General features: G+C 58.7%; 2 protein-coding genes across 2 annotated transcripts; both read left to right on the forward strand.

Annotated features, from left to right (window-relative positions):
• The first annotated feature begins 2,145 nt into the window (after positions 1 to 2,145).
• On the forward strand, positions 2,146 to 15,962 carry LOC121351364 (protein-arginine deiminase type-1-like). Its single transcript, XM_041463463.1, has 16 exons — positions 2,146 to 2,237; positions 4,523 to 4,697; positions 5,356 to 5,425; positions 6,752 to 6,813; positions 7,515 to 7,632; positions 7,711 to 7,836; positions 8,496 to 8,671; positions 8,751 to 8,854; positions 9,397 to 9,520; positions 10,321 to 10,428; positions 10,513 to 10,664; positions 12,630 to 12,774; positions 13,312 to 13,405; positions 13,601 to 13,680; positions 15,523 to 15,648; positions 15,729 to 15,962. Exons 1-16 carry the CDS (start codon positions 2,146 to 2,148, stop codon positions 15,960 to 15,962), a joined length of 1,986 nt encoding a protein of 661 aa, XP_041319397.1.
• A 1,412-nt stretch (positions 15,963 to 17,374) lies between these two features.
• LOC121351399 (protein-arginine deiminase type-4-like) lies at positions 17,375 to 26,194 on the forward strand. Its single transcript, XM_041463517.1, has 15 exons — positions 17,375 to 17,489; positions 19,915 to 20,167; positions 20,510 to 20,569; positions 21,014 to 21,131; positions 21,677 to 21,802; positions 22,050 to 22,228; positions 22,591 to 22,694; positions 22,770 to 22,881; positions 22,961 to 23,068; positions 23,278 to 23,426; positions 23,525 to 23,669; positions 23,747 to 23,840; positions 24,090 to 24,169; positions 24,679 to 24,807; positions 25,455 to 26,194. Exons 1-15 carry the CDS (start codon positions 17,398 to 17,400, stop codon positions 25,686 to 25,688), a joined length of 1,983 nt encoding a protein of 660 aa, XP_041319451.1. The 5' UTR covers positions 17,375 to 17,397; the 3' UTR covers positions 25,689 to 26,194.
• Positions 26,195 to 26,533: the final 339 nt, after the last annotated feature.

Genomic DNA, 26,533 nt, shown 5'->3' on the forward strand with positions numbered 1-26,533 from the left:
ATTAGGGAGAAGCGCTGAGCTCCGGCCGGGCCGGGTGGCTCCAAACCCTCCTGTCCCCGAGCACGGCACGTCGGAGCCGACGGCAGCTGCAGGAGGAAGAGGAGGGAGCCCAGGTTCCACCCAAAACCTGCCGGTGCTCGGGGCCGGGCGATATCTGCAGCGGCTCAGAACGGGCTGGGACTGACCTGCAAAACCCACCCGGCCCTGGAAGGTTTGGGCTCTCCGTGCCCAGGGGTGCGATCCCGCTGGATTTTGGGGAGCACTGAGGTCCCAGCTCATCCTGTGCTCCTGGCAGAGCTGAGTTCTCCTCCCTGCAGATCACAGAGCGCCCCAATCCCGCTGTCCCAGCCCCAGATGTGCTCCCATCCGGCCCCAGGTATGCTCCTGTCCATTCCTAGGTGTGTTCCTGTCCATCCCTCGGCCCAAACCAGCCGAGCAGGCTCGGGGCACGGCCCCAGCCCCTGCCCAGTACAAACCAGTGCAACCAGCAGCCTCCAGTGGGGAGCCCAGCCCTCTGGGGCCACTCCACCATTCCACTCCCAGTCCAGGGATCCACCAGGGCTGGTGCTCCCAGGAAGACCTGGAGAGCCAACACCATTCCCAGCAGGAGTTTGGGTGGTGCTGGGCTGTGGAAAATGGGTTCTTATCCAAAATCTCCAGTGAGTGAAGCCTGGGAGAGCCTGGAAATGCCACCAGCATTCCCTGCTGGAGCATCCTGGCTGCTCCTCTGGGCTCCTCCAATTCCTGAAGCTGTTCTGGGGTATGAGACACGGAGCTGGGGGTGGTTGCTGCAGTTGAAGTGGGAGGGAGCCCTTTCCCAGAATCCCTTCCCGGAGCTGGGCTGGGCTCATCCCAGCAGTTTGATCCCACAGGGAATTCCCTGTTCCAGCAGCTGAGGACGTGCAGCTCGGTGCAGTGCTGGCTCTGGCTCCTCTGAGCCCTGCCTAGCTCCCCTGGGCCTTTTCCTGCTGCTCCCCACAGGGATTTGGCCCTTCCCAGCTCTCTGCTTCCCATTCCCTGTCCCAAACACTTCCCATCCTTTCCATTCCCTGTCCTGAGCACATCCCACCCCATTCCCTGGGGATGAGCCATGAGATGTTGGAGTTCTGGATGCTGACAACTTTAAACTTTTGTACTAACAAATTCTAACTCAAGAAAACACTGCATTTAACCTAAAGCCATAAAAAAAGCTTCCAAAATTGATTAATAACACTAAAATTATGTGTGCAGTTAATTAAAAGTGTATAATATCACAGAGTAGAAAACTTAAAATTTTAAGTTTTAAAATATAGTAATATATATAAAGTAAAATAAAAGGGACCCTCTGGAGCTGCTCCCTCCATCCCCACAGGCAGGGCTCCCTCTCTCCTGCTCCAGCAGGGATTCCCTGCTCCCAGGCAGGCGAATCCTCTGGGATGGGATGGTCCGGAGAGTGATGGATATCTGAAGCACCGACAGCTTCCTGTGGGATCTCGGCCTGGAAACCCTCCATTCCCCTGAAGCTCGAGGTCCGAGCAAGACACAGAGGAGTCTGAGTTTCCTTGGGAAGCCTCTGGTTGTTGGCTGTTGGTGTTTTCCCCTTCCCCGCCTGCCCCATAACCAGTTCTCCCTGCCCGTCCCTCCCGTCCTCGGGATGGTTGGGATGGGAAGGACCTGAGCAAACATTTCCTTTTGTTCAGCTGTACTCAGGCATGGCCCTGCTGCTGCAGCTGGGGCCGTGACTCACCCGGCCCAGAGAGGCCGGCTGGAAAATTTGGGGTGTTTTAAAGAAAATGCCCGGTTTTAATGACAGCATTGTAATAACCCCAAACAACCACCCTGCGCTGCCGGGGGAGCGGGAATGTTTAATGCATGAGCTGCGGGGCTTGAGATGGAGCTGGGGAGGAACAAAAAGAGCGGAATAAACCCAAACCCCCGCTGAGGAGCATCCAGCAGGGCTGGCTGTCAGCTGGTGTCCCTCCTGGAGCCGCCCCGGGGCTGCCCTATCAGCTCCATCTCGGCATGGAGGTGGAACCAGGGTCCCCCGGCCGAACCCCGTCATCCCAGGAAGGAGGAGTTACCTTCCCGAGCCTTTTAATCCAGTCCTGCTGGTTTCCCGGCACAGCCGGCAGAGCTCCCTGCCCATGCGGCCGTGCCCGGCTCACCATGGCCCCGCGTCACGTCGTGCCCATGTCCACCAGCCACGCCGCCCGCGGCGTCTGCGTGCTGGGCACCGAGGTCTTCCTGGACACGCGCCGGTAAGGCCGGGCACGGGGCAGCCCGGCGTGTTCCATGGAGCTGCTGGGATTTGGGATGGGTTTGATCGGGACTGGAGCATCCCAGCCAGGGATTTGGGATGGCTTTGATCGGGACTGGAGCATCCCAATCAGGGATTTTGGATAGGTTTGATCAGGATTGGGGCATCCCAGGCAGGGGTTTGGGATAGGTTTGCTCAGGACTGGGGCATCCTGGAGTGTTCCATGGAGCCACCAGGATTTGGGATGGGTTTGCCCAGCATCATGGCATCTTGGCATGTTCCACAGAGCTGCAGGGCTTTGGGATGGGTTTGAAGGAGGAATAGGTGGTGAGGGACTCAGAGCTCATCAGGAGATCACCCAAGGGTTTGGAGGGACAGGTCCCTCCGGAGCTTTGGGGGATGATGTCCATGGGGAGCCCATCCAAGTTTTTTTAGGGGATGATGTCCCCCTGTGTGTGTTTTAGGGGATGATGTCCCATGGGGACCTCACCCCAAAACTCTGGCTTTGTGGATGATATCCCACAGGGAGCTCACTTTTGGGGATGATGTCCCACCGGGAGCTCATTTTTGGGGACAATATCCCACAGGGATCTCATTTTTGGGGACAATATCCCACAGGGAGCTCATCCAAAGGTGGAATGTTGGCTCGAGGCATTGCAGCGGAGCCAGGCCAGAATGGTTTGGAGGCAAAGCCCGAGCACACCCCGGCTAAGCCTGGGTCTATTTCTGGCTCTGAGAACATTGGGCAAGAGCAATTCAAGACAAGCAACTCGGAGCTAAAACGGGAGGAGGAATAAAATGTGTGGCTCAGGCAGAAAAAATCCAGCAGCGGCCGTGCACGGGCAGCATCAGGAAAAGGGATTTTTGCAGAATTAAATATGGGGTGGATTTATTGGGCAGATAGGCGGCTCTCCCTGCCCTGCTGCCACAGTGTCATTATTTAATAAATCACATTTATAATGACAGAGAACACAGGCCCGGCTGGTCGGCATCGCATCCAGGCAATTATTGGGATGGAGCACTGGAGCCGGGCCAGGATGTGCCACCGTCCCCTCAGAGAGCTCTGGCTGTCCTAAAACAGCCTCATGTCCTCCCTCATGCAGACGGGAATGTAGAAAACCCATTATCTACAATTTTTTTGTCCTGCTTTTGGACTTGGAGCCCCCTCAGTCCTATTTAAACATGGAGCCCAAATGGGGTAATTTGGCTTCTTGGTAATAAATTTGAGACGTGGTCCCAAAAAGTAGATGGTGGAGGCTCTTCCAGCTGACAAATGGGATCATTTTATTCCTGGGGAGCACAAGCTGGGGGGAATTTAGTGATAGATGCATCAGTTTTGGCCTGTGTGGGGCAGAATGTGGAGCTCATTAGGAATCGGGTGGGAGGGCCACAAACCCGCGGCAAAGAGCCCCAAATCCATGGGATCCCAGCATCCCGCGGATCCATGGCTTCGTGGGGTGTTTGGGATGGGATCCAGCATCCCCCAGATCTGTGGCTTCTTGGGGTGCTCTGGATGGGATCCAGCATCCCTCTGGATCCACAGCTTTGTGGGGTGTTGGGATGGGATCCAGCATTCCCTGGATCCACAGCTTCATGGGGTGTTCCAGATGGGGATGCCAAGCCCATGGAATGCCTTAATCTCCTCACAAGCTGCTGGAGGCACTGGGGACACCACGCCAAGAGCAACACCGGCGATAAATCCCTGCCGCGGCGGGGTTTTGATGTTGTGATTTTTATGTTCTCGCTGCCGAAGTTCCCACCTGGTTCCCCCTGGGACGCAGCCAGGGGAGTGGGAGCAGGTCAGGGCTGCCAGGATGGAGCGGCCGGGGCTGTAATGAGCAGGGAGCAGCACTTCAAAGGCTCCCGAGGATGTCATGGAGCCGGGCGCGGGCGCTGCGTGCCCGGATCCAGGCTCCGCTCCAGCCCGAGCATCCCTCAGGTCACGGGATGGTCCCACAACACCCAGCTCCACGTGTGGTTGGCATGAAAATCATCCTGGCTCTTTCCTGATTAGGGTTTTGTCACAGGACACTGAAACTCGGGGAATTTCTCATGGTTGCAGAGGGAGGTTGGATGTGGGATAAACCACGACCGGACGTGCTGGAGCTGCAGCGGGAGCTGGGCTTGCCCAATGCTGCCGCAGAGGTCCCACGTGTGGAACTCCAGGGACCATTTCATCACCCAGAGATGGTCTTGGGGCCCCTCCCGCCCAGTCATGGCTGGGTTTAATTCCAGGTTTGGAGACTTGGCTCCCGTGGTCTCTGACCCGAGGTTGCTCTGTTCCAGGTCCACCCCAAAAGGTGCCGCGTCCTTTGACGTGTACGCCACGCCAGCGGTGACGGTGCACATGATCCACAGCCCCGCCACAAAGCCCAGCCTGGACTCCCGGTGGCCCCTGGACCCTGACATCGAGGTGGTGGTGACCATCGATGTCACCAGCAGGACCGTCGATGACAACCAGGTCAGATGCTGTTCATGTGGCCAGACTGGGGGAAATAAGTGAAATTTCCTAGGAAAACTCAAGGATTTCTGAGTTATGCTGACACCAGGGTGGTTTTTCACGGGAAAAGCTTGAGCAGAGTTGTGTAATTGGCACTGACGAGAAATGAAACCCAGAAGGAGAAGGTCCCACTTGGTGCCTTATTGGTGACATCGCAGCGGTTGCAAAAGTCGGTGCCAGGCAGCAAAAAATACCCCAAGTCTGACTTTTTGCGTGCTCGATTTTGTGCTGAAGCTGGCACAGAGGGTTCCAATAAATTGTGATTAATGGAGAACATCTGGGATGGACTTCCCGGGGCCCAGCTGGGTGGGCAGGCAGGGGTTGGAGCTCATCCTGTGATCCTGGAAGGGCAGAGATCCCACCAGCCTGGTGGGGTGTGGGGATGGAGATCCTGCCAGCCTGGAGGGATGTGGGTCATGGTGTGGGGATGGAGATCCCGCTGGCCCAGCGGGATGTGGGTCACAGTGTGGGGATGGAGATCCCGCTGGCCCAGCGGGATGTGGGTCACAGTGTGGGGATGGAGATCCTGCTGGCCCAGCGGGATGTGGGTCACGGTGTGGGGATGGAGATCCCGCTGGCCCAGCGGGATGTGGGTCACAGTGTGGGGATGTCTTTACAGGTGAAGATCTCCTACTACGACCGCGAGGGCCACGAGCTGGCGGTGGCCTGGCTGTACCTCACCTGTGTTGGTAGGTGCCCACCGAGGCTCTGGGAATTCCTGGTCTCTTGGGATCTGGCTGGATCCACGAGGCTGGAATTCTTCGGGGGCCACAGGCAATAAAGGTTTGGGTGTTCACCGATGCTGATGAGCAGGAGGAAAATAATTAAACCATGATTAATTAAACACTGCCTTATATGGTGTGGGAGAGACAGAGGCTGGGCCATGTCCCCACCCAGGAGCATCCTCCTGTGCCTGCTGAGGTGGTTCCTCGGGAGAAGAGGATCCACGGGAGATCTCTTCACCCAGCTCCGGCCAGCACCTCCTTCACGGCAGCGAGGGGAGAGGGATCGGCACCAAAGCAGTGCCTGACCTATTTCAGGAGTTTAGGGTGAGGTGAATCATTCCCTCCAAATGCCTGCTCTCCCCTGCCGACTACAAAGGGAGTCTAGACAACCGGTCTGGGTGCAGAAGTCTCCACTTGGATGGATTAATTATCCTAAATTTGGGATTTTCTGAAGCGTTCACATGACAGTCTGACCTGTGTCCTCAAGTCATGCCTACGCCTCCCAAAATTGCCCCTGGAGAGGCTGAAGGTTTCCCATGTCCCGTGGCCGATGGGCCCTGCTGGAGCCAACTGGGGCCACCACTGGCCACAGGGATTTTGCCTTCCAAATGTTCTTCTCTTGGTTGGATTCAGAGTTTCCCTCCTGGCTTTTCCATGTCGTCCTCTCTGCCCCAAGGAGAACAATCTCTGACAACCCCTGTGTTTTCCACACTTTGTGTGTCCCATCTGGAGGAGTTTTTGGATTAGGATTGAGGTGGAGTTTGGATGAGGTCACTGGTAAATCTCTGCAGCAGAAGCAGAAATTTGGGGCAAGAAGAGCTCTGTGAAGGAAAGCCCTTCTCAGCCTTCCTAGAAATCATTTGGGTATTTGCTCAACTACAGTGAAAATGCATTTTTGTGCCTCCACCGTGTTTTGGCTTCGTGGAAAACAGGAGAGTCAATAGGAAGTGGGTGAAAATGTAAAATCTGCCATGAAAACATAAAAAATGGCAAGAAAACAAAATCTGCCATGAAAAAATGCTATGAAAACATAAAATCTGCCATGAAGTGGGGATGTCCCTGCTTGGGGGAACCAAAATGAGAGGAGACAGCTGGAGATCAAAGAGGGAAAGTCATGGCAAAGCCGTTGGGTTGGATTTTCTTCTCCTGTTCTGTTGGAATCGTTGGGTCTGGAGCAGCTTTGGGGGCATGAGGTGGGGTTGGTGTGGGGTCATGGTGCCAAGGAGGAGCCCAAAATGGCCCCAAGAGCTCATCCCCTGTCCATGGCTTCCTTCCCTCTTGCTGTTCCAGAGGTGTCCCTGGATGTGGACTGGAGCCGGAGCGGCCGGGTGAAGAGCAAGGGCAAGGACAAGGTGAGGAGGGCGGATCCATCGCTGGCCTCTTCCTGGAAAATCTCCAGGGGGCACAGGAACCTGGGAGGTGTCTGCGTGAGGGCAAACAGCCCGGCAGATCCTCAACCTACTAATTGAGCAGGAAAAGGATTTATTTTCCTATTCCATGCCAAAACCACCTGCAGCTACAGCCTGGCCCTAAGGATCCTGTAGGAGAAAACTCTTCCCTTTTTCTTCCCTTTTTCTTCCCTCTTTCTTCCCTTTTTCTTCCCTTTCTCTTCCATCTCCTTTCTCTTTTTCTTTTCCTTTTTGGGCCCCAAAGGTGCCACTGAATGAGTTGAGCAAACAACAGGAGATTTCCCCCTTTGGCCACACATCTGCCTGTGCCCAGGCCCTCAAGCCAGGCTAATTAATCACAGCCCAGCCGGGCTAATTAACCGCAGACTGATTGGTGGCACAAATTGGTATCAAGATGGGCTGAGCTTCCAGAAGTGCTGCAGCCGTGTCCAGGTGAGGCTGGAGGCACTTCCAGCCTGACTGGGAGATAAAATCTCAGAGCAGTCCGTGCAGGCCCTGCTGGAGCTGCCGTTGAGATGGGGCGGTTTGGAGAGGCACTGGTGTCTCCTCGCGGCGCGGTCGGGTTCTCCTCCAAGCGCGGGGCTCTCCTCAGTCCAGGATGGGGAAAATCCTGCTCCTGTCCCCTCTTGGTGCTTTGCCTCCAGGCCAAGTGGACGTGGGGCCCAGATGGACAAGGGGCCGTGCTGTTGGTCAACTGTGACCGGGACAGCCCCGGCGCGGGGAGCATGGACAGCGGCCAGGCGGACATACGGACCCCGGCAGGTGAGCTGTGACCCCGAGGGGCTCCCTGAGGGCTTCCCTGCTGCCATCCCCTCCCTCCGTGTCCCCTGTGTCCCCCAGACCTCCAGGACATGTCGGTGATGCTGCTGCGGACCCAGGGCCCCAGTGCCATCTTCGCTGAGTACCCGGTGGTGCTGCACGTCCCCGAGAGCGATGCGGACAAAGTGCGGGTGTTCCACGCTGTCCGTGAGTGCCTCTGCCTTCCCCTGCCCCCAGCAGCCCTGTGTGACCCCAAGGACAGCTAACCCCACAGGTTTTGTTCATTGGGGCGCCCCTATTTACTGTAATCACCCTCTTACCCCCAGAGCTCTTCTGCTGTTGCACAGGGTGGGGCTATATGGGAAAAACCAAGGGGGAGAAGGCTCCAAAGAGGCTTTTCCTAATGAGGGCTGGAATTTTGACATTCCCATGGCGCAGGAACCCCCACGTGGCTCCCGGCACTGTTTTGGCTCGGGCAGGGAGCCAAGCAGCCAAGCAGCCCATCCCGTTGGGCAGCGCCCTTCGCCTTTGAACAGTTGGATCCCCGGCAGCTCCGTGCCGAAAATCAGGTCCGGGGAGCCAAGGGTGTCATTAGATCCTCAGCTGGAGCCACGCACCTTGAAAGGGCTGGACCCGAGGAGACGGAGTCCTCTTTGTCCTGGGAAGATCAAGAGTGTTCCCCAGGAAGGAGGAGGAGGAGGAGGCTCAGGCTCCTCTGCCACCCTTGGGCACCAACCACCTCCTCCTCCTTCTGCTGCTGGTGTGTCCCCCTGTGGGCAGGCTGTGAGAACCTGGGGTTCTCCAGGCTGCTGAACTCAGGGTGAGAATCCAGGGTTCTCCAGGCTGCTGAGTTTGGGTTTCTCCAGGTGGTGATGCCCACCCACTCTACAAGCCCGTGCTGGGCCCGGACAAGCTCTCCTACGTGCTGGACCACGCTGGCCACGGGGACAGCACCTTCTACGTGGAGGGGCTGGCGTTCCCCGACAGGGGCTTCACCGGCCTCGTGTCCTTCAGCGCCAGCCTGCTGGAGGTGCCCCATAAGGTACGGGGGGGTTGGCCCCACCGCTCCCTTAGCAAACCCCCCATGGTGGAGGTCCCAGACTCCGTTTTGGCTCCATCAGGACTCGCCGGGCACGCCGATCTTCACGGACACCGTGGTGTTCCGCGTGGCGCCCTGGATCATGACGCCCAACACCCAGCAGCCCCTGGAGGTCTTTGTCTGCAGGTAGGAGGGGTGTCCCCGCCGTGGACAGAGGTGTCCCCTGCCCTGGGGGACTCTCCAGGGAGGAGTTCCCCACCCTTCCTGTCTGTGTGGGGCCCCAGGTGAGCCAGGCTTAGGCATTCCTGACTGCGAATGTTTGGGAAGGGAGCCAGCTGCTGCTGTGGGAGTCATTTCCATCCCAAGGAGAACAGCTGGAGTTCCCTCTCCAGGTCCATTCCCATGCAGGAATGTTGCCCAGGGCATTTAAATTCCAAGGAGAAATGCTGGAAGACCTTCTCCAGGTCAAATTCCATGCAGGAATGCTGCCCAGGGTGTTTAAATTCCAGGGAGAAAGGCTGGAGTTCCCACTCCAGCTCAAATCCCACAAAAGCTGGAGTTCCTTCTCCAGCTCCAATCCCACCAAGGCTGGAGTTCCCTCTCCAGCTCCATTCCCATGCAGGAATGTTGCCCAGGGTGTTCAGGGTTGACGAACGAGCTGCGGGGTCGGGGTTTTGGGGGCCCTCTGTGATCCCCCTCGCAGCCCTGGCCCCTCGCTGTCCCCCCAGCATCAAGCAGGGCGCGGATTCCAACGAGGCCTTCCTGGAGGGGCTGCGGGCGCTGCTGCGGAAAGCCAGCTGCAAACTGACCGTGTGCTCGGAGCAGGACTCGCGCAGCGACCGCTGGATCCAGGTCAGCCCGCCCGGCCCCCCTAGGCCCCCCGGGCACAGCTGCCCTGTGGCTTGGGCAGCTCCTGGAATGCCAGGAGATGGGCCAGGGAGTGGGCACTGAGGCACAGGGAATGCAGCCAGGGTGGCACGGATGGGGACAATGCCAGGGAGCTCGGCCTGGCACCAGGGACACAGAGGGGCACCAGGACTGGGACCCCGTGGGGCTGTGCAGGAGGGGCCCCACTGCAAGGGGAACCCCAGTGAGGGAGGGGACCCTGTGAGGACATTGCAAAAGGGACCCCATGGGACACTGTTCTATTGTTCCATTGTCCCATGGGACACTGCAAAGGGGACCCCATTGCAATAGGGACACAATGGGACACTGCAAAGGGGACCCCATTGCAAAAGGGACCTTGTGGGACATTGCAAGGGGGTCCCTTTTGCAGAAGGGTCCCCGTGGTGCTTTGGAAGAGGGACCCAAGGGACACCTTGAGAGTGACCTCATTGTACGAGGGGACCCCATTGAAGGGGGGGCCATGTGGGGCTGTGCAGGAGGGCCCCAGTGCCAGGGGGACCCCAGGAGGACACCGTGGCTGTGGTGTCACCCTGTGGGGCTGTGCAGGAGGGCCCCAGTGCCAGGGGGACCCCAGGAGGACACCGTGGCTGTGGTGTCACCCCGGGAGGGGCAGGCAGGAGCCTCCCAGGTGGTTTAGGCTGGGTTTAGCCAGGCTCGCCCCATTTCCTGCCTCACCCTCCCCACATCCCTGGTGGAGATTCCTATCACTGCCCAGAGCCTTCCTCCTCCTCGTCTCCTTCCCACAGGATGAGCTGGAGTTCGGCTACGTGGAAGCTCCACACAAAACCTTCCCTGTGGTTTTCGACTCTCCCAGGAACAGAGGCCTGAAGGATTTCGCTTTCAAGAAGATCCTGGTGTGTCCTTGTGTTGAAATCCCCCCTTTTCCCCGCAAAAAGCCCTGCACGGGAGGTCCTTGGCACCTCTTCCCTCTTTCCCAGGGCCCAGATTTTGGCTACGTGACCCGGGAGCCCCCCGGGAAGAACGTGACCAGCCTGGATTCCTTTGGGAACCTGGATGTGAGCCCGCCGGTGACTGTGCGGGGCAAGGAGTACCCGCTGGGGCGGATCCTCATCGGCAGCCCCCTGCCCTGGTGAGCACCCCCGCCCTCCCTCGGGAGATCCCAAAACCCTCCCTCAGGAGCTCCCCAAAACCCACCCTCGGGAAGTCCCAAAACTCTCCCTCAGGAACCTCTTGGAGAAAAAGCCTGGCCCCGATCCCCCTCAAATCCCAGATTTTGCAGGCAAACCCCACGGCTGCTCCTCTGACCCTCACAAAACCTGGTTTTCCTGTTTTCCCTTTTTCCCATTTTCTCTTTTTCCCCTTTTTCCCCCTTTCCCCCTTTCCCCCTTTCCCATTTTCCCATAATCCCGCACGCCCGGGCTGGGTTTGTTTTTTGGGAGAGGAGCAGGGGAGCCCAGCACAGGGTGAAATCCCGAATAACCGGGGATTGTTGTGCCCAGGAAATCCCGAATAACCGGGGATTGTTGTGTCCCGGGCTGGCGGCGCTCGGCAGCCCCGTGGGAACAAAGCTCCCTGCAAAGCCTCCACAAAGGAGGGCATTTTCCGGGAAAAACAACACCCGCTACATCCCAAAAAACCCACGGGACGCTCCCGTCCCAGCCCGGGGCTCGCGCTGCTTCCAGAGGCAGGGAAATGGGATTTTCCCAGCCCCACTGGGGCCTGAATTGTCCCTCATTACCAGGAATTTAATTAACGTCTTCCCAGCCCGTTCTGCCTAAGAAAACTTGGCCCTCACACCGAAGTGAGGCGGGATTTGGGAATCGCAGGGATGGGGAAAACCCATCCCAGAGGTGCCCGAGCAGAACCGGGCATGGAATGATCCCATCCCTACGGACAGATCCAGCCTGGAGATGTGCTTATGGAAAATGAGGGGATATATCGATGTATTTATCCAAAATACAGGGAGATATGCTGATATATGTATGCAATATTAGGGATCTAGTAATAGATATTTGTACTGATATATTTATAGGGATTTAGCAATATATATTTATATAACGTATAAATTTACATCCTTTATATGTACTATAGGGATATATCTACGTATTTATCCAAAATACAGGGAGGTACACCGATATATTTATGAAATATTAGGGATCTAGTAATATATATTTATGTAAGATAGGGATTTAGTAATATATATTTATATCATATATGGATTTAACAATATATATATTTAAATAATATAGGGATTTAGCAGTATATATTTCTATAACATGTATATATTAACACTACATATAATACAGGGATATATCGATGTATTTATCGAAAACACAGGGAGTTTTGTTGATATATTTATGTAATATTAGGGATCCAGTAATATATATTTATATAAAATAGGCATTTAGTAATATATATTTAGGTATAATATAATATAGGGATGTAGTAATAAATATTTGTATTTATATATTTATATAATTGATATATTTATATATGTATATATTGATATATTTATATAAGGATTTATCAATATATATTTATATAACGTGTATATATTACCATACTTTATATATAACAAAGGACTATATTAATATAAAACAGACATAATGATACATAATTGGGCCATTAGGCAGATAAATCTATATTAAAGCAGAGCAATCTATAATTTATATGATTACATGTATTTAAATACGTGGATGTCTATAATATAGCTTGGGCCATTTTCTCTGAAAAGCAGGATAAAAATGAGCCTTGTGATGATCGGGGGGGTTTGGGGAGGGGATTTTGGGGAGGGGGTTTGGGAGCACGAGGGGATTTTGGGGAGGGGATTGTGGAGAGTGGGGTTTTGGGGAGGCGAGTGGGGTTTGGGGCAGGGAGGGGATTTTGGGGAGCAGGTTTTGGGGAGGGGTTTTGGGGAGGATTTTGGGGAGTGGGTTTTGGGGCGGGAAACAGGTTTTAGGAAGGGGAGCAGGTTTTGAGGCGGGGAGTGGGTTTTGGGGTGGGGAGGGGACTTTGGGGACCGGGTTTGAGGGAGGAGAGCGGGTTCGGGGCAGGGTTTGGGGCCGGAGCGGTGCCCACCCAGCCTGTCCCGCAGGACGGCCGGCCGCAGGATGTGCCGGGCCGTGCGGGATTTCCTCTTCGCGCAGACGGTGCAGGCGCCGCTCGAGGTCTACTCGGAGTGGCTCAGCGTGGGCCACGTGGACGAGTTCCTCACCTTCGTCCCTGCCCTGGACAGGAAGGTGCCGACACCGGAGCCTCCCCGGGGCTCTTTCCAGCACCCCAAAAATCCCCTTTGCCAGCTGTTTGTCCTTCCAGGGGCTCTGGGGGATGGAGCCCCTTTGGGGCGGCCCAGGGGGGGTTTTGGGGAGGGGTTTTGGGGAGGATTTTGGGGAGTGGGTTTTGGGGCGGGAAACAGGTTTTAGGAAGGGGAGCAGGTTTTGAGGCGGGGGCAAAAATCCCCTTTGCCAGCTGTTTGTCCTTCCAGGGGCTCTGGGGGATGGAGCCCCTTTGGGGCGGCCCAGGGGGTTGGGTTTGGGATTGCTGTGGGCATCTCATAGCCCCAAGGATGGATTTGGGATCTCTATGGGCATCTCATGGCCGAGGGGGATGGATTTGGGATTGCTGTGGGCATCTCATGGCCCAGGGCTGGATTTGGGATCTCTGTGGCCATCCCGTGGCCCCAGGGCTGGGTTTGGGATGGCCGCGGTGCCTCCCAGCTGGACTCTGGGGTGTTTTATCCCCCACACCGGGGGTGACCCCCGGGCTCTGTCCCGCAGGGATTCCGGCTGCTCCTGGCCAGTCCCAACGCCTGCTACAAACTCTTCAAGGAGAAGCAGCAGCAGGGCCACGGGGAGGCCACGCAGTTCATCGGTGAGGGCTGGCTGAGGACATCCCTAGGGAACGGCATTCCTGCTGTCCCTTCTTGCTCTCCCTTCCAAGTATCCATTCCCATGTCCATCCCACTGTCCCTTCCCAGTGTCCCCTCCTGCTGTCCATTCCCAGTGTCCATCCCTGCTGTCCATCCCACTGTCCATCCCTCTGTCCCTGACTGCTCCCACACCCCAGGGCTGAAGGGCAGTGAGAAGAAGAGCATCGACGAGATCCTGGCGGACGAGTCCCTGCGCAGCGACAACCGCCACGTGCAGGTGGGACCCCAGGCCCGGGGGGTCCCCCTCCTCATTCCAGGGGGTTCTGGGGTGCAGGGAGGAGATTGGGGTCCTGGGGCATGGCCGGGGTGCCTGGAGTGGGCGAGGAGAGGGAGATGACCAAAGGGAGGTGGCAGCTGAAGGGAAAGAGAGGATGGGATGGGGATGGGGATGGGATGGGAATGGGATGGGATGGGAATGGGATGGGATGGGATGGGATGGGATGGGAACGGGATGGGAACGGGAACGGGATGGGAATGTGGATGGGAACGGGGAATGGGACGGGGGGGGGTTGGGGGAGGGGGGGTTTTGGGGGGGGGGGGGGGGGTTGGGGGCGGGGGGGGGATTTTGGGGAGCAGGTTTTGGGGAGGGGTTTTGGGGAGGATTTTGGGGAGTGGGTTTTGGGGCGGGAAACAGGTTTTAGGAAGGGGAGCAGGTTTTGAGGCGGGGAGTGGGTTTTGGGGTGGGGAGGGGACTTTGGGGACCGGGTTTGAGGGAGGAGAGCGGGTTCGGGGCAGGGTTTGGGGCCGGAGCGGTGCCCACCCAGCCTGTCCCGCAGGACGGCCGGCCGCAGGATGTGCCGGGCCGTGCGGGATTTCCTCTTCGCGCAGACGGTGCAGGCGCCGCTCGAGGTCTACTCGGAGTGGCTCAGCGTGGCCCACGTGGACGAGTTCCTCACCTTCGTCCCTGCCCTGGACAGGAAGGTGCCGACACCGGAGCCTCCCCGGGGCTCTTTCCAGCACCCCAAAAATCCCCTTTGCCAGCTGTTTGTCCTTCCAGGGGCTCTGGGGGATGGAGCCCCTTTGGGGCGGCCCAGGGGGTTGGGTTTGGGATTGCTGTGGGCATCTCATAGCCCCAAGGATGGATTTGGGATCTCTATGGGCATCTCATGGCCGAGGGGGATGGATTTGGGATTGCTGTGGGCATCTCATGGCCCAGGGCTGGATTTGGGATCTCTGTGGCCATCCCGTGGCCCCAGGGCTGGGTTTGGGATGGCCGCGGTGCCTCCCAGCTGGACTCTGGGGTGTTTTATCCCCCACACCGGGGGTGACCCCCGGGCTCTGTCCCGCAGGGATTCCGGCTGCTCCTGGCCAGTCCCAACGCCTGCTACAAACTCTTCAAGGAGAAGCAGCAGCAGGGCCACGGGGAGGCCACGCAGTTCATCGGTGAGGGCTGGCTGAGGACATCCCTAGGGAACAGCATTCCTGCTGTCCCTTCTTGCTCTCCCTTCCAAGTATCCATTCCCATGTCCATCCCACTGTCCCTTCCCAGTGTCCCCTCCTGCTGTCCATTCCCAGTGTCCATCCCTGCTGTCCATCCCACTGTCCATCCCTCTGTCCCTGACTGCTCCCACACCCCAGGGCTGAAGGGCAGTGAGAAGAAGAGCATCGACGAGATCCTGGCGGACGAGTCCCTGCGCAGCGACAACCGCCACGTGCAGGTGGGACCCCAGGCCCGGGGGGTCCCCCTCCTCATTCCAGGGGGTTCTGGGGTGCAGGGAGGAGATTGGGGTCCTGGGGCATGGCCGGGGTGCCTGGAGTGGGCGAGGAGAGGGAGATGACCAAAGGGAGGTGGCAGCTGAAGGGAAAGAGAGGATGGGATGGGGATGGGGATGGGATGGGAATGGGATGGGATGGGAATGGGATGGGATGGGATGGGATGGGATGGGATGGGATGGGATGGGATGGGATGTGAGGTGTCCAGAGGGATGGGATGTGAGGTTGTGCACAGGGATGGGGCGGGAGGTTGTTCCCTTGGATGGGGTGGGATCTATGCAGGATCCAGCGGGGTCCAGGGCGGGATGTGGAGGGCGGGGATGGCAGTTCCAGGTTCTTCCCACAGCGCTGCATCGACTGGAACCGCGACCTGCTGAAGCAGGAGCTGGGGCTGAGCGAGCAGGACATCGTGGACATCCCGCAGCTCTTCATCCTGACCAACTCCCGCGCTGATGCGCTCTTCCCGGACATGGTGAGACCCCAACCCCACAACCCTGCCCCGATCCCAGTCCCCCGGGACTGCTCCCTGCTGGACTCCTTACGCTGCTCCAGGTGAACATGCTGGTGCTGGGCCGGCACCTGGGCATCCCCAAGCCCTTCGGGCCCGTGGTGGGCGGGAGCTGCTGCCTGGAGCAGCGCGTGCGGGAGCTGCTGGAGCCGCTGGGCCTCTCCTGCACCTTCATCGACGACTTCTTCTCCTACCATGTCCTGTCGGGGGACGTCCACTGCGGCACCAACGTGCGTCGCAAGCCCTTCGCCTTCAAGTGGTGGCACATGGTGCCCTGACCCCGCTGGTGCCCTGATCCTGGGCCGGATCCTGCAGGGGAAGGTGCATTTCCTGCAGCCCAAGGGGAAGGTGCATTTCCTGCGCTGGAAAAGCACCGACAGCTCGGGTTTGGCCAATAAAGCTTCACGGACACTGAGGGGGCAGCGCTTCCCCATCTCTCGTCCTTCCTTCCTCCCCTCCCGGCGTGAAGTTGTTGTTTGGAGCCTGGTTTTGGGCACGGGGTTTGGTTTGGGGCTGGTGGGCACAGCGGGGGTGGGGAGGCTGCTCTGGGGGGTGCAGGCCCCATCCCACGGCCGCGGGGTCACGGAGTTCTCACCCGCGGCTTTGCAGCTGATGACACCCCCAAAATTCCCTGTTTTGGCCAAAAAATCGCTTCCTGCTGGGGAACCTGTTTCTCAGTCTGCAGGAACCCCTCCTGTCCTCCTCGGGACCTTTTCACGCCTTCTCCAGGAAGGAATTTCCGTGTCCCTCCGCTCTTCTTCTCCACTGGAGCGCGACACTTCCCTGTGCCCGCCTGGCACCCGCCTGGCACCGCCCCGGGAACCGAAACCCGCCCAGTGCCCCGGGCACGGCCCGGCCCTGCGCAGCCCCGCTGCTGTTCTGGGGCCGGACAGGCTTATTTTGGGCAATTTGCTCTCCTGGCAGCGTTTCTGAGGTGCAGCTGCACCTGCGGCTCGAACTCCTGCGGCGCTGGAAACCCGCGAGGGGATGCTCCCACACATCCCACTCACCCACCCTCTTTTTGCCCCAAAAGCGGATTTCTAACCCCATTTCCAACCCCATTCCCCGGGGCTGTGTCCCTGCTGATATTCCCGGGCCCCGAGGAGCGACATTAAATCCGGGCCGCGCGTGACCGCGGGGAGGGGGTTTGGGAACAGCTGCAGGGACAAAGGGCTCTCCGCTCCCACGCGCAGCTGAGGCTTTAATTAAAACAAAGGCGATTAAAGCCGCCGGGGGTCCGCTGTCCCCAGCGCAGGTGACAGCCCCCGGCAGCGCCCCGCGGAGCCGGGCGAGCGCTCTCCCGCCCCTCCGGCCCTCCCCGGAGGAAGAATTCCAGCGCATTGTCCCGGCCGAACAAATGAAACCTTTCAGCAGAAAGAGAAATCAGACCCGGCCGGGCCCGGCGCTGGCGCGGGCCCAGCGCGGCTCGGGTGTCGCGGTGAATATTTCACGGCGTGGGCCGGACGGGGACCGCTCCCCCCGCGTCCCTCGGTGCTGACCGGAGCCCCGAGCCCCCCGGAGCCCCGAACATCCCGTGGGCGTCCCGGGCCGCTTCCCCCCGCTCCGATCGCCGGGAGCGCGGCTGGACCCGCGCACACCCAGCCCGGAGGTGGGATTAGGCCGGGCTTTGGCTGATCCCCTCCCAGCAGCCCGGCTTTATAAATCCCCCGCGGCCGCCGGGCGCGGCACCCGAGGGTGCCCGGGGCGGCCGCGATGGCGCAGCAGCGCCGTGTCCAGCTGTCCACGCAGCGCCCTGGCAGCACCGTGTGCGTGCTGGGCACCGAGCTGGCCCTGGACGTGTGCGGGTGAGCGCGGGGCACAAATCCGCTTTTCCCCCTTGATCCCATTAACCAAAGCCCGAAAATAGCGCGCGGTGGGGCGGGGGCGGTGCTGCTGCTCCGGGGGCTTTTCCCAGGGGATACTGTCCCGGGAAGGGGGAGGGATGGGATTCCCGGTGCCCCTTCCCAGTGCCCATTCCCAGTGTCCATCCCCGCTGTCCATCCCTGCTGTCCCTTCCCAGTGTCCTTTCCCAGTGTCCATTCCCTTTGTCCATTCCGTCTGTCCATCCCTCTGTTCATTCCTCTGTTCATCCCGCTGTCCCTTCCCAGTGTCCATCCCTCTGTCCATCCCACTGTCCATCCTGCTGTTCATCCCTCTGTCCATCCCAGCATCCATCCCACCGTCCATCCCTCTGTCCATCCTTCTGTCCATCCCGCTGTCCATCCCAGTGTCCACCCCTCTGTCCATCCCTCTGTCCATCCTGCTATTCATCCCTCTGTCCATCCCCGCTGTCCATCCCTCTGTCCCTCACAGACACTCCGAACATCTCTGCAGCAGCGAGACCACAACATTCCCAGCGGGATTTTGCTCCTTTTAGGGTGCCACAAGCCCTTTTTGGGGTTTTAACGCTGCGCCCCACATCCCGGAGGGATGAAATAAGAAATATTTCCCACTTTCGGGGGCAGGCGGAGAGCGAACCCGTGGCCCGGCTCCGGTCCGGCTCCGGCTCTCGCTCCGCAGCAGCTCCGGGGTTTCGCTCCCCGCTCCCCGCTCCGGCCGGGGCTCTCTGCCCGTTCCCCGCGCTGCCCCGCCGGGATTTTCCCATTCCCGGGCACGGAGCCGCGTTTCCTTCTCCCGGGTCCGGACCCGCTCCGGGCCCCTCGCCCGCGGCCTCCCGAGCGGGGCGGGCCGGGGCGGGCTCCGGCCTGCCCAGCCGCGCTCGGAAATGCCGATTTTGGGGAGATCCGAGCCCAAACCATCCCCGGGCAGCGCCGGCACCGATCGCTGCCCGTCCCCGCTGCCCTCGGGAGGTTCGCGCGTTTTCTCCCACGATTTGAGGCGTTTCAGAGCGATTCCTGCGATTATTTTTGTGGGATTTATTCCCGTTTATTCCCGTTACCCATGGCAGGACGGGGCGCGCCTTGCACCAGGGATATCCCCGGATTTGGGGCATTTCGGAGCGATCCCTGCGGTTCTTTCCGCGGGCTTCATTCCCGCCTATTCCCGTTTATTCCCAGGCTCTCTTTGCACCCGGAATATCCCCGGATTTGGGTTTTTTTCAGGGATTCCTGCCGCGGGGTTGGCGCCGCCGCCTTGCCCCGAGTTCGCAGCCTCGGGCGGGATTTGCTTTAATCGCATTTGGGGATTTGTGGGAATTGCCTCTTCCAGGAGCGGCTGCCCGCACGTTTTGGGGGATTTGTGCCTATCCAGGGAATCGATGCAATTCCAGGTTGCAGGATTTGCTATGGGATTTGTTCCACTCTGAAGGATTTGTCCCCATTTCATCTTGCAGCACTTGCTGCAGTTGCATTTTTCAGGATTCATTCAATTTTTCAGAATCTGTTGCTATTCTGAATTTCAGGGTTTGTTCATTTTAAAGATTTTATAACAATTTCATATCTCAGGGCTTGCTGCAGTTGCTTTTTCCAGGATTATTTCAATTTTTCAGGATTTCTCATAATTCTAAATTTCAGAGTTTGTTCCACACTGAAGGATTTATCAGAGTTTCACATCTCAGCACTTCTTGCCTTTGCATTTTCCAGTATTATTTACAGTTTTTAGGATTTGTTGATATTCAAAGTTTCAAGATTTGTTCCATATTGAAGGATCTCCTGCAACTGAATATTGCAGGATTTATTGCAGCTGTATTTCCCAGGCTTCGCTGCATTTTGCACTAATTGCTGTCATTCTAAGTTGCAGGATTTTTTCCCCATTGAAGGATTTACCCCAATTTCATATCTCAGCCCTTGCTGAAATCGCATTTTCCAGGAATATTTGAATTTTCCATGACTAGTTGATATTCCAAACCCAGGGATTTGCTTCCTTTGGAAGGCTTTACCCCAATTCCACATCCCAGCCCTTGCTGAGGTTGTGTTTTCCAGGAATATTTGAATTTTCCAGCGATATTTGAATTTCCCATGACTAGTTGTTATTCAAAACCCCGGGATTTGCTCCCTTTGGAAGGCTTTACCCCAATTCCACATCCTAGCCCTTGCTGAGGTCATGTTTTCCAGGAATATTTGAGTTTTCCAGGAATATTTGAATTTTCCAGCAATATTTGAATTTTCCATGACTAGTTGATATTCCAAACCCCGGGATTTGCTCCCTTTGGAAGGCTTTACCCCAATTCCACATCCCAGCCCTTGCTGAGGTCGTGTTTCCCAGGACTGTTTGAGCTCAGCCCCGTTCCTGGCAGAATTCCCGTTGCCCTGACCACGCTCCCTGTTGCAGCTCGGCCCCGCACGGCGCCGCCTCCTTCCAGGCCCAGGCCACGCCGGGGGTGAAGCTCTGGGTGCTGCACGAGGCGCGGAGCGTGAAGCTGCCCTCGAGCGTCTGCCGCTGGCCCCTGGGCCCCGGCCCCGAGCTGCTGCTGGCCATGGACCGCCCCAGCAAGGACGTGGGCGACGAGAAGGTGCGAGATGGATCCCGCTGGGTCCTGGCGGTCCCGCTGGATCCTGGGATCCTGCTGGGTGTTGGGATTCCCGCTGGATCCCGAGATTACTGTTGGGTGTTGGGATTCCCGCTGGGTGTTGGGATTCCTGTTGGATCCTGCTGGACTGCTGGGTGTTGGGATTCCCGCGGGATCCCGAGATTACTGTTGGGTGTTGGGATTCCCGCTGGGTGTTGGGATTCCTGCTGGATCCTGGGATCCTGCTGGGTGTTGGGATTCCCGCGGGATCCCGAGATTACTGTCCCCAACCTCCCATTCCCCAACCCTATTCCCAACCCCCACTCCAAAGCCCCCATTCCCCAGCCTCCATTCCCCATTCCCAAACCCCCCTTCCCGGGATTTCCCCTTTTCCCATCTCACCCCTGTCCCACAGAGGTGTCACTGGACGCTGATGTCACCCGCAGCGGGGCCGTGAGCCGGACACTGCTGGACAAGGTATCCAGAGGGGCTGGGAACACCGTGGGATTCCTGGATGAGCCCCCAAGCCCCGATGGGATTGGGAATTCCTGGATGAGCCTCAAGCACCAATGGGATGGGGAATTCCTGGATGTGCCCCCCAGGCCCTGATGGGATTGGGAATTCCTGGATGAGCCTCAAGCACCAATGGGATGGGGAATTCCTGGATGAGCCCCCAGACCCTAAGGGGATTGGGAATTCCTGGCTGAGCCCCACACCCCAATGGGATTGGCGATTCCTGGTTGAGCCCCAGACCCCGATGGGATTGGGAATTCCTGGATGAGCTCCCCAGGTCCCGATGGGATTGGGAATTCCTGGATGAGCCCCCAGACCCCAATGGGATTGGGAATTCCTGGATGAGCCCCAGACCCCGATGGGATTGGGAATTCCCAGCTGAGCCCGGCCCCGCTCCGTGTCCCCCAGGCCAGCTGGACGTGGGGCCCCGAGGGCCACGGGGCCATCCTGCTCGTCAACTGTGACCGCGACGACCCCGGCGCCGAGGGCCTGGACAACGAGGACAGCGTCGTGCGCTCCTACAACGGTCCCGACAGCCCCAAGACCCCGTCTCCCACTTTTCTCTCCCTTTTCCCACTTTTCCCTGAGTTTTCCCTCCCTTTTCCCTGAGTTTTCCCACTTTCCCCTCAATTTTTCATTCTTACTGCAGCCCTGAGCCCAAATTTTCCCACTTTTCTCTCAATTTCCCCTTTCTTCCACAGCCCAGAACCTGCCATTTTCCCACTTCTCTCTCAGTTTTCCCTCCCTACCACAGCCAGGAACACCCAATTTTCACACTTCTCCCCCAGTTTTCCCACTTCTCCCTCAGTTTTCCCTGGGTTTCCCCCTTTTCCCTTGGTTTTCCCCTTTTCCCTCCATTTTCCCCTTTTCCCCCAGATTTCCCCTTTTCCCCTAGCTTTCCCCTTAGTTTCCCCCTTCTCCCTCAGTTTTCCTCTGCTTTCCCCGTTTTCCCTGGGTTTTCCCCTTCTCCTTCAGTTTCCCCCTTTTCCCTGATTTTCCCCTTTTTCCCCAATTTTCCCTCTTTCCCCATTTCCCCCCCCACCATTTTCCTGAGCCGTGCCCGTTCCCCAGACCTGCAGGACATGGCGCAGCTGGTGCTGAGGACGCGCGGGCCCCGTGCCACCTTCGCCGGGCACCGCCTGCTGCTGCACCTGGACTTCGGCGACGCCGACAAGATCAGGGTTTTCTACGGCGGCAGTGAGTGCTCGGATTTGGGGGATTTGGGAGAATTTGGGGGGATCTGGGGGGATTTTGGGGGCACGGACCCCCCGGCTCACCGGGATCAATCCCAAATCCTTGCATTGCTTCTCCAACGCCCCAGGCGGGGTTGGGCTGATCCAGGCAGGGTTCGCTCCCCGCGGGGTTTGGGGCGGCTTTAGGGACCAAGGGGGAACGCTATGGGAACAGGGCTGGGCTTTGGGTTTGAGGTGTCCGTGTCCCACAGATGGTGCAGAGCTGGAGATGTTCAAGCCCGTCCTGGGGGGCTCCAAGTTGGCCTACACCGTGCGGCCGAGCCGGCACCACCATGAGAGCGTCTTCTACGTGGAGGGCCTGGCCTTCCCCGACGTGGCCTTCTCGGGCCTCGTGTCCCTGCACGTCACCCTGCTCGAGAGCCCCGAGAAGGTCTGGCCAGGGGGCACGGGGGGTGGGATGGTTTGGGACAGATCCCAAACGCCATCCCTGCCATCCCGGGGAGGGCTGGAACAGCAGGGACAGTTCCTAAACTCCATCCCCGCCATGCCAGGGTGGGCTGGGACAGCGGGGACAGATCCCAAACTCCATCCCTGCCATCCCAGAACCTTAATTTTCCCATTTTCCCCTCAATTTTCCCTTTCTACCACTGCTCAGAACTCCCATTTTCCCACTTTTCCCTCAATTTTTCCTCCCCAGGAGGAAATGGTACAGCAGGGACAGATCCCAAACTCCATCCCTGCCACTCCAGGGACATGAGGGACAGATCCCAAATTCCATTCCTGCCATCCCAGGGCCTCCTGGAGGCACCGATCTTCACGGACTCCGTGGTGTTCCGCGTGGCTCCCTGGATCATGACGCCCAACACTGCAGCCCCGCTCGAGGTCTTTGTCTGCAGGTGGGTGCTGGGTGTTCCCACCCTGCCCACCACCAGATCCACTCCCAAATCCCGATTTTCCTGTTTTCCCCCCAGTGTGGCCAAGAATGAGGAGTTTGTGGCGGCCGTGGGCGCGCTGGCTGAGCGGGCGCAGTGCCCGCTGACCGTGTGCCCGGTGCCGCAGAACCAACAGGACCGCTGGATCCAGGTGGGAGCAGGGTGTGCCCGGCCCCTCCTCGCCACAGCAGCTCTGGGGGGATTCCCAAAATTCTCCATCCCTTCTCCAGGATGAGGTGGAGTTTGGCTACATCCAAGCCCCCCACAAGACTCTCCCTGTGGTCTTTGACTCGCCCCGGGACCGCGGCCTGAAGGATTTTCCCGTCAGGAGCATCCTGGTATCCAGCTCCTTCCTCCTGCCTCGCCCAGCTTGGCAACCCCGTAGAAACTGGGATAAATCCCTTTAAAAACTGGGATAAATCCCCTAAAAAAAGGGATAAATCCTTTCTATTTCCTGCATTTTTGGGGTGGGATGCTCCAGCACAGAGGATTTGGTGCTGACAGCTGCATTTTTTTAACCATTGTCTCCCGTTTCTCCCCTGCCCAGGGCCCTGATTTTGGCTACGTGGCCCGGCAGGCTCCAGAGGGCGTTTCCAGCCTGGATTCCTTCGGGAATTTGGAGGTGAGCCCGCCCGTGACGGTGCGGGGCAAGGAGTACCCCTTGGGGCGCATCCTGATCGGCAGCAGCTTCCCCAGGTGAGCCGGGAGCAGGAAAAGCCCCGACCCAGGGTTTCCCGGCCCCGTTGGGGGTCGGCTCTGAGCGGAGCCTCCCCCAAGCCCCGGCGCTCCCCCAGGGTGGGCGGCCGCAGGATGGCCAAGGCCGTGCGGGATTTCCTGGTGGCCCAGAAGGTGCAGGCGCCCGTGGAGCTCTTCTCGGACTGGCTCAACGTCGGGCATGTGGACGAGTTCCTGAGCTTCGTCCCCGCGCCTGACCGGAAGGTAACGGGTCCCGGGAGTGGAAAAAAGCGGGATGAGACCCTCAGAGTCCTCCCCGACCTCCTCCTCCTCCCACACAGGGATTCCGGCTGCTCCTGGCCAGCCCCAGCGCCTGCTACCAGCTCCTGAAGGAGAAGCAGGAGGAGGGGTTCGGCGAGGCTGCGATGTTCCAGGGTAGGGCAGGATGGGCAGTAGGGATCTGCGGGTTTGTTTCCCCTTTTTCCTGCAAAATGTGATGGGAGAGGTGGATGGACTCTGGAAGCCAGCTGGGAAGTAGGGGCAGAATGGAGTACAAGTGATTAATTAACTAATTAAAAGCTGCAGGGGGTGGATTGCAGGGTTGGGATGGAGCTCCAGAGTCAGAGCTGGAGTCTGAGCCCAGCTGAGCTGGGACAGAATTCCAGCCTGGCTCCCTCTTGGCAGGGCTGGACAGGGTGCCCAAACCCACCATAAACGAGATCCTGGCTAATGAGGAGCTCCGCAAGTTCAATGACTACGCCCAGGTGAGGACGGGGAGCAGGAGGCTCCAACCCATCGCTCCCTCCATGTCCTTTTGTCCCCCCATCCCTCCTTCCTCCCTTCCATCCCTCCTCCCATCCTCCGTCACCACCCTCCTCTCCATCCGTCTCCCCACTGCTCTCTCCCTCCTTCCATCCATTTCTCCCTCTGTCCAGTCTTCCATCCATCCCTCCCTCCATGGATCCCTCCATCCATGGATCCCTCTATTCACCTCTCTGCCCACCCTTCTGTCCATCCCTCCCTCCAGGCACCTGCCCATCCTAATGTCCATCCCTCTGTCCTTTCCCTCCCTTTGTCCCTCCATCTCCCCATGCCCTCTCCCTCCATCTCCCCATCCCACTGTCCATCTCCTTGTTCCTCCATCCCTTTCCCCCCACTTTGTCCTTCCATTTCTCCATCCTTTTGTCCCTCCATCTCTTCATCCCACTGTCCCTCTCCCTGTCCCTCCCTCCCCTCCCTCTCCCACTGACCCTCCCTCCCTGGTGGCTCCCAGAGCTGCATCAGCTGGAACCGGGACATCCTGAAGCGCTCGCTGGGCCTGGCCGAGCCGGACATCCTGGACATCCCGCAGCTCTTCCAGAGCAACGCCGCCTCAGAGGCCGAGGCCTTCTTCCCGGACATGGTAGCAGCACCCCTGACCTCCCCAGGGTGGGATCGGGGTTGGGATTGGGGCTCTGATGTTCCCTGATGGGCTTGGGGTTGGGGCTGGGATGTTCCCTGATGGGATCAGGGCTGGGATGGCCCCAGGCTGGGACTGGGGTGAGGATGCAACCTGGTGGGATTGAGCCAGGATGCTCCCGACGGTGGGATCGGGCTGGGATCTCTCCAGGGCAGGATTTGGGCCAGGATGTTCCCTGATGGGATTGGGGTTTCCTCGGGGTAGGATCGCGGCTGGGATGTCCCCTGATGGGATTTGAGCTGGGATGTTTCTGGGGTGGGATCAGGGCCAGGATGTTCCCCAGGGTGGGATGTTTCCTGATGGGATCAGGGCTGGGATATTCCCTGAGCCGGTATGGATGCTCCCTGGGGTGGGATTGGGGCTGGGATGTCCCCGGGCCAGGATGTTTCCTGATGGGACTGGGGCCAGGATATCCCGGGGCCAGGATGTGCCCTGATGGGATCAGGGCCGGGATGTCCGCAGGCCAGGATGAGGCCGGGGGGAGGCTCCCTGGAGTGGGATCAGGGATGGGAAGTCCCTGGCCTGGGATGTCCCCTGATGGATCGGGATGCTCCTGGCCGCTCCCTGCTGGACTCCCCGTGCTGCTCCAGGTGAACATGCTGGTGCTGGGCCGGCACCTGGGCATCCCCAAGCCCTTCGGGCCCGTGGTGGGCGGGAGCTGCTGCCTGGAGCAGCGCGTGCGGGAGCTGCTGGAGCCGCTGGGCCTCTCCTGCACCTTCATCGACGACTTCTTCTCCTACCACGTCCTGCTGGGCGAGGTCCACTGCGGCACCAACGTGCGCCGCAAGCCCTTCGCCTTCAAGTGGTGGCACATGGTGCCCTGAGGTGGCTCCGGCCCCTCCGTGTCCCCTCCTGCCCCAGTCCCTGTCCTGTCCCTGCCAAGTGCCTTTGGTGGCAGAAATAAATCCGGGCTGCAGCCACGGGGGCTCTGCAGGGCTCTCCTGGCACTGGGAGAACACTGGACTGGTTAAACTGGTGGGGAATGGGTGGGATGGCGCTCTGGAGCCACTGTCCCTGTGCCAAAATCCACGTGGGTTCAGGGAATTATGGAATCATGGAATTACAGGATCATGGGATGGTTGGGATGGAGGGACCTTCAAGCTAATCCATTCTCAGGGGCAGGGACACCTCCCACTGTCCCAGGTGGCTCCAAGCCCCAATGTCCAGCCTGGCCTTGGGCACGTCCAGAGATCCAGGGGCAGCCACAGCTGCTCTGGGAATTCCATCCCAGCCCCTTCCCACCCTCATAGTGAAAGATTTATCCCAAACATCCCAATACAAATTGTCCCTCTTTAGTTTGAAGCCATTCCCTGTGTCCTGTCCCTCCATCCTTGTCCCCAGTCCCTCTCCAGCTCTCTTGGAGCCCCTTCAGGCCCTGGAAGGGCTCTGAGCTCTCCCTGGGGCTTCTCCTCTCAGGGTGAACATTCCCAGCTCTCCCAGCCTTTCCTCCCAGCAGAGCTGCTCCATCCCTCTGATCCCCCTGGAGCCTCCTCTGGGCTGGCTCCAGCTCCTCCCTGTGCTGCCCAGGGCTGGGGCAGCTCTGCAGGGGCAGAGTCCCCCCTCCCCTGCTCATTCTCATTCCCACTCCCACTCCCATTTCCAGCTCATTCCCATTCCCACCGCCATTCCCATTCCCACAATTTGCCTCATTCCCATTCCCAATCCCTGC

Source organism: Pyrgilauda ruficollis, unplaced genomic scaffold (genome assembly GCF_017590135.1).
Source record: "Pyrgilauda ruficollis isolate IOZ18807 unplaced genomic scaffold, ASM1759013v1 scaffold165, whole genome shotgun sequence".
Classification (NCBI taxonomy): domain Eukaryota; kingdom Metazoa; phylum Chordata; class Aves; order Passeriformes; family Passeridae; genus Pyrgilauda; species Pyrgilauda ruficollis.

Excerpts from the sequence above, each read along its gene's own strand:
- LOC121351364 (XM_041463463.1), top strand. The coding sequence starts at position 2,146 with ATGGCCCCGCGTCACGTCGTGCCCATGTCCACCAGCCACGCCGCCCGC. Across the intron at positions 2,238-4,522 it reads GTCTTCCTGGACACGCGCCG|GTCCACCCCAAAAGGTGCCG; the intron begins GTAAGGCCGGGC and ends GCTCTGTTCCAG. Across the intron at positions 7,837-8,495 it reads GCGGGTGTTCCACGCTGTCC|GTGGTGATGCCCACCCACTC; the intron begins GTGAGTGCCTCT and ends GGGTTTCTCCAG.
- LOC121351399 (XM_041463517.1), top strand. The coding sequence starts at position 17,398 with ATGGCGCAGCAGCGCCGTGTCCAGCTGTCCACGCAGCGCCCTGGCAGC. Across the intron at positions 21,132-21,676 it reads CGTCGTGCGCTCCTACAACG|ACCTGCAGGACATGGCGCAG; the intron begins GTCCCGACAGCC and ends CCCGTTCCCCAG. Across the intron at positions 23,069-23,277 it reads TTCCCGTCAGGAGCATCCTG|GGCCCTGATTTTGGCTACGT; the intron begins GTATCCAGCTCC and ends TCCCCTGCCCAG.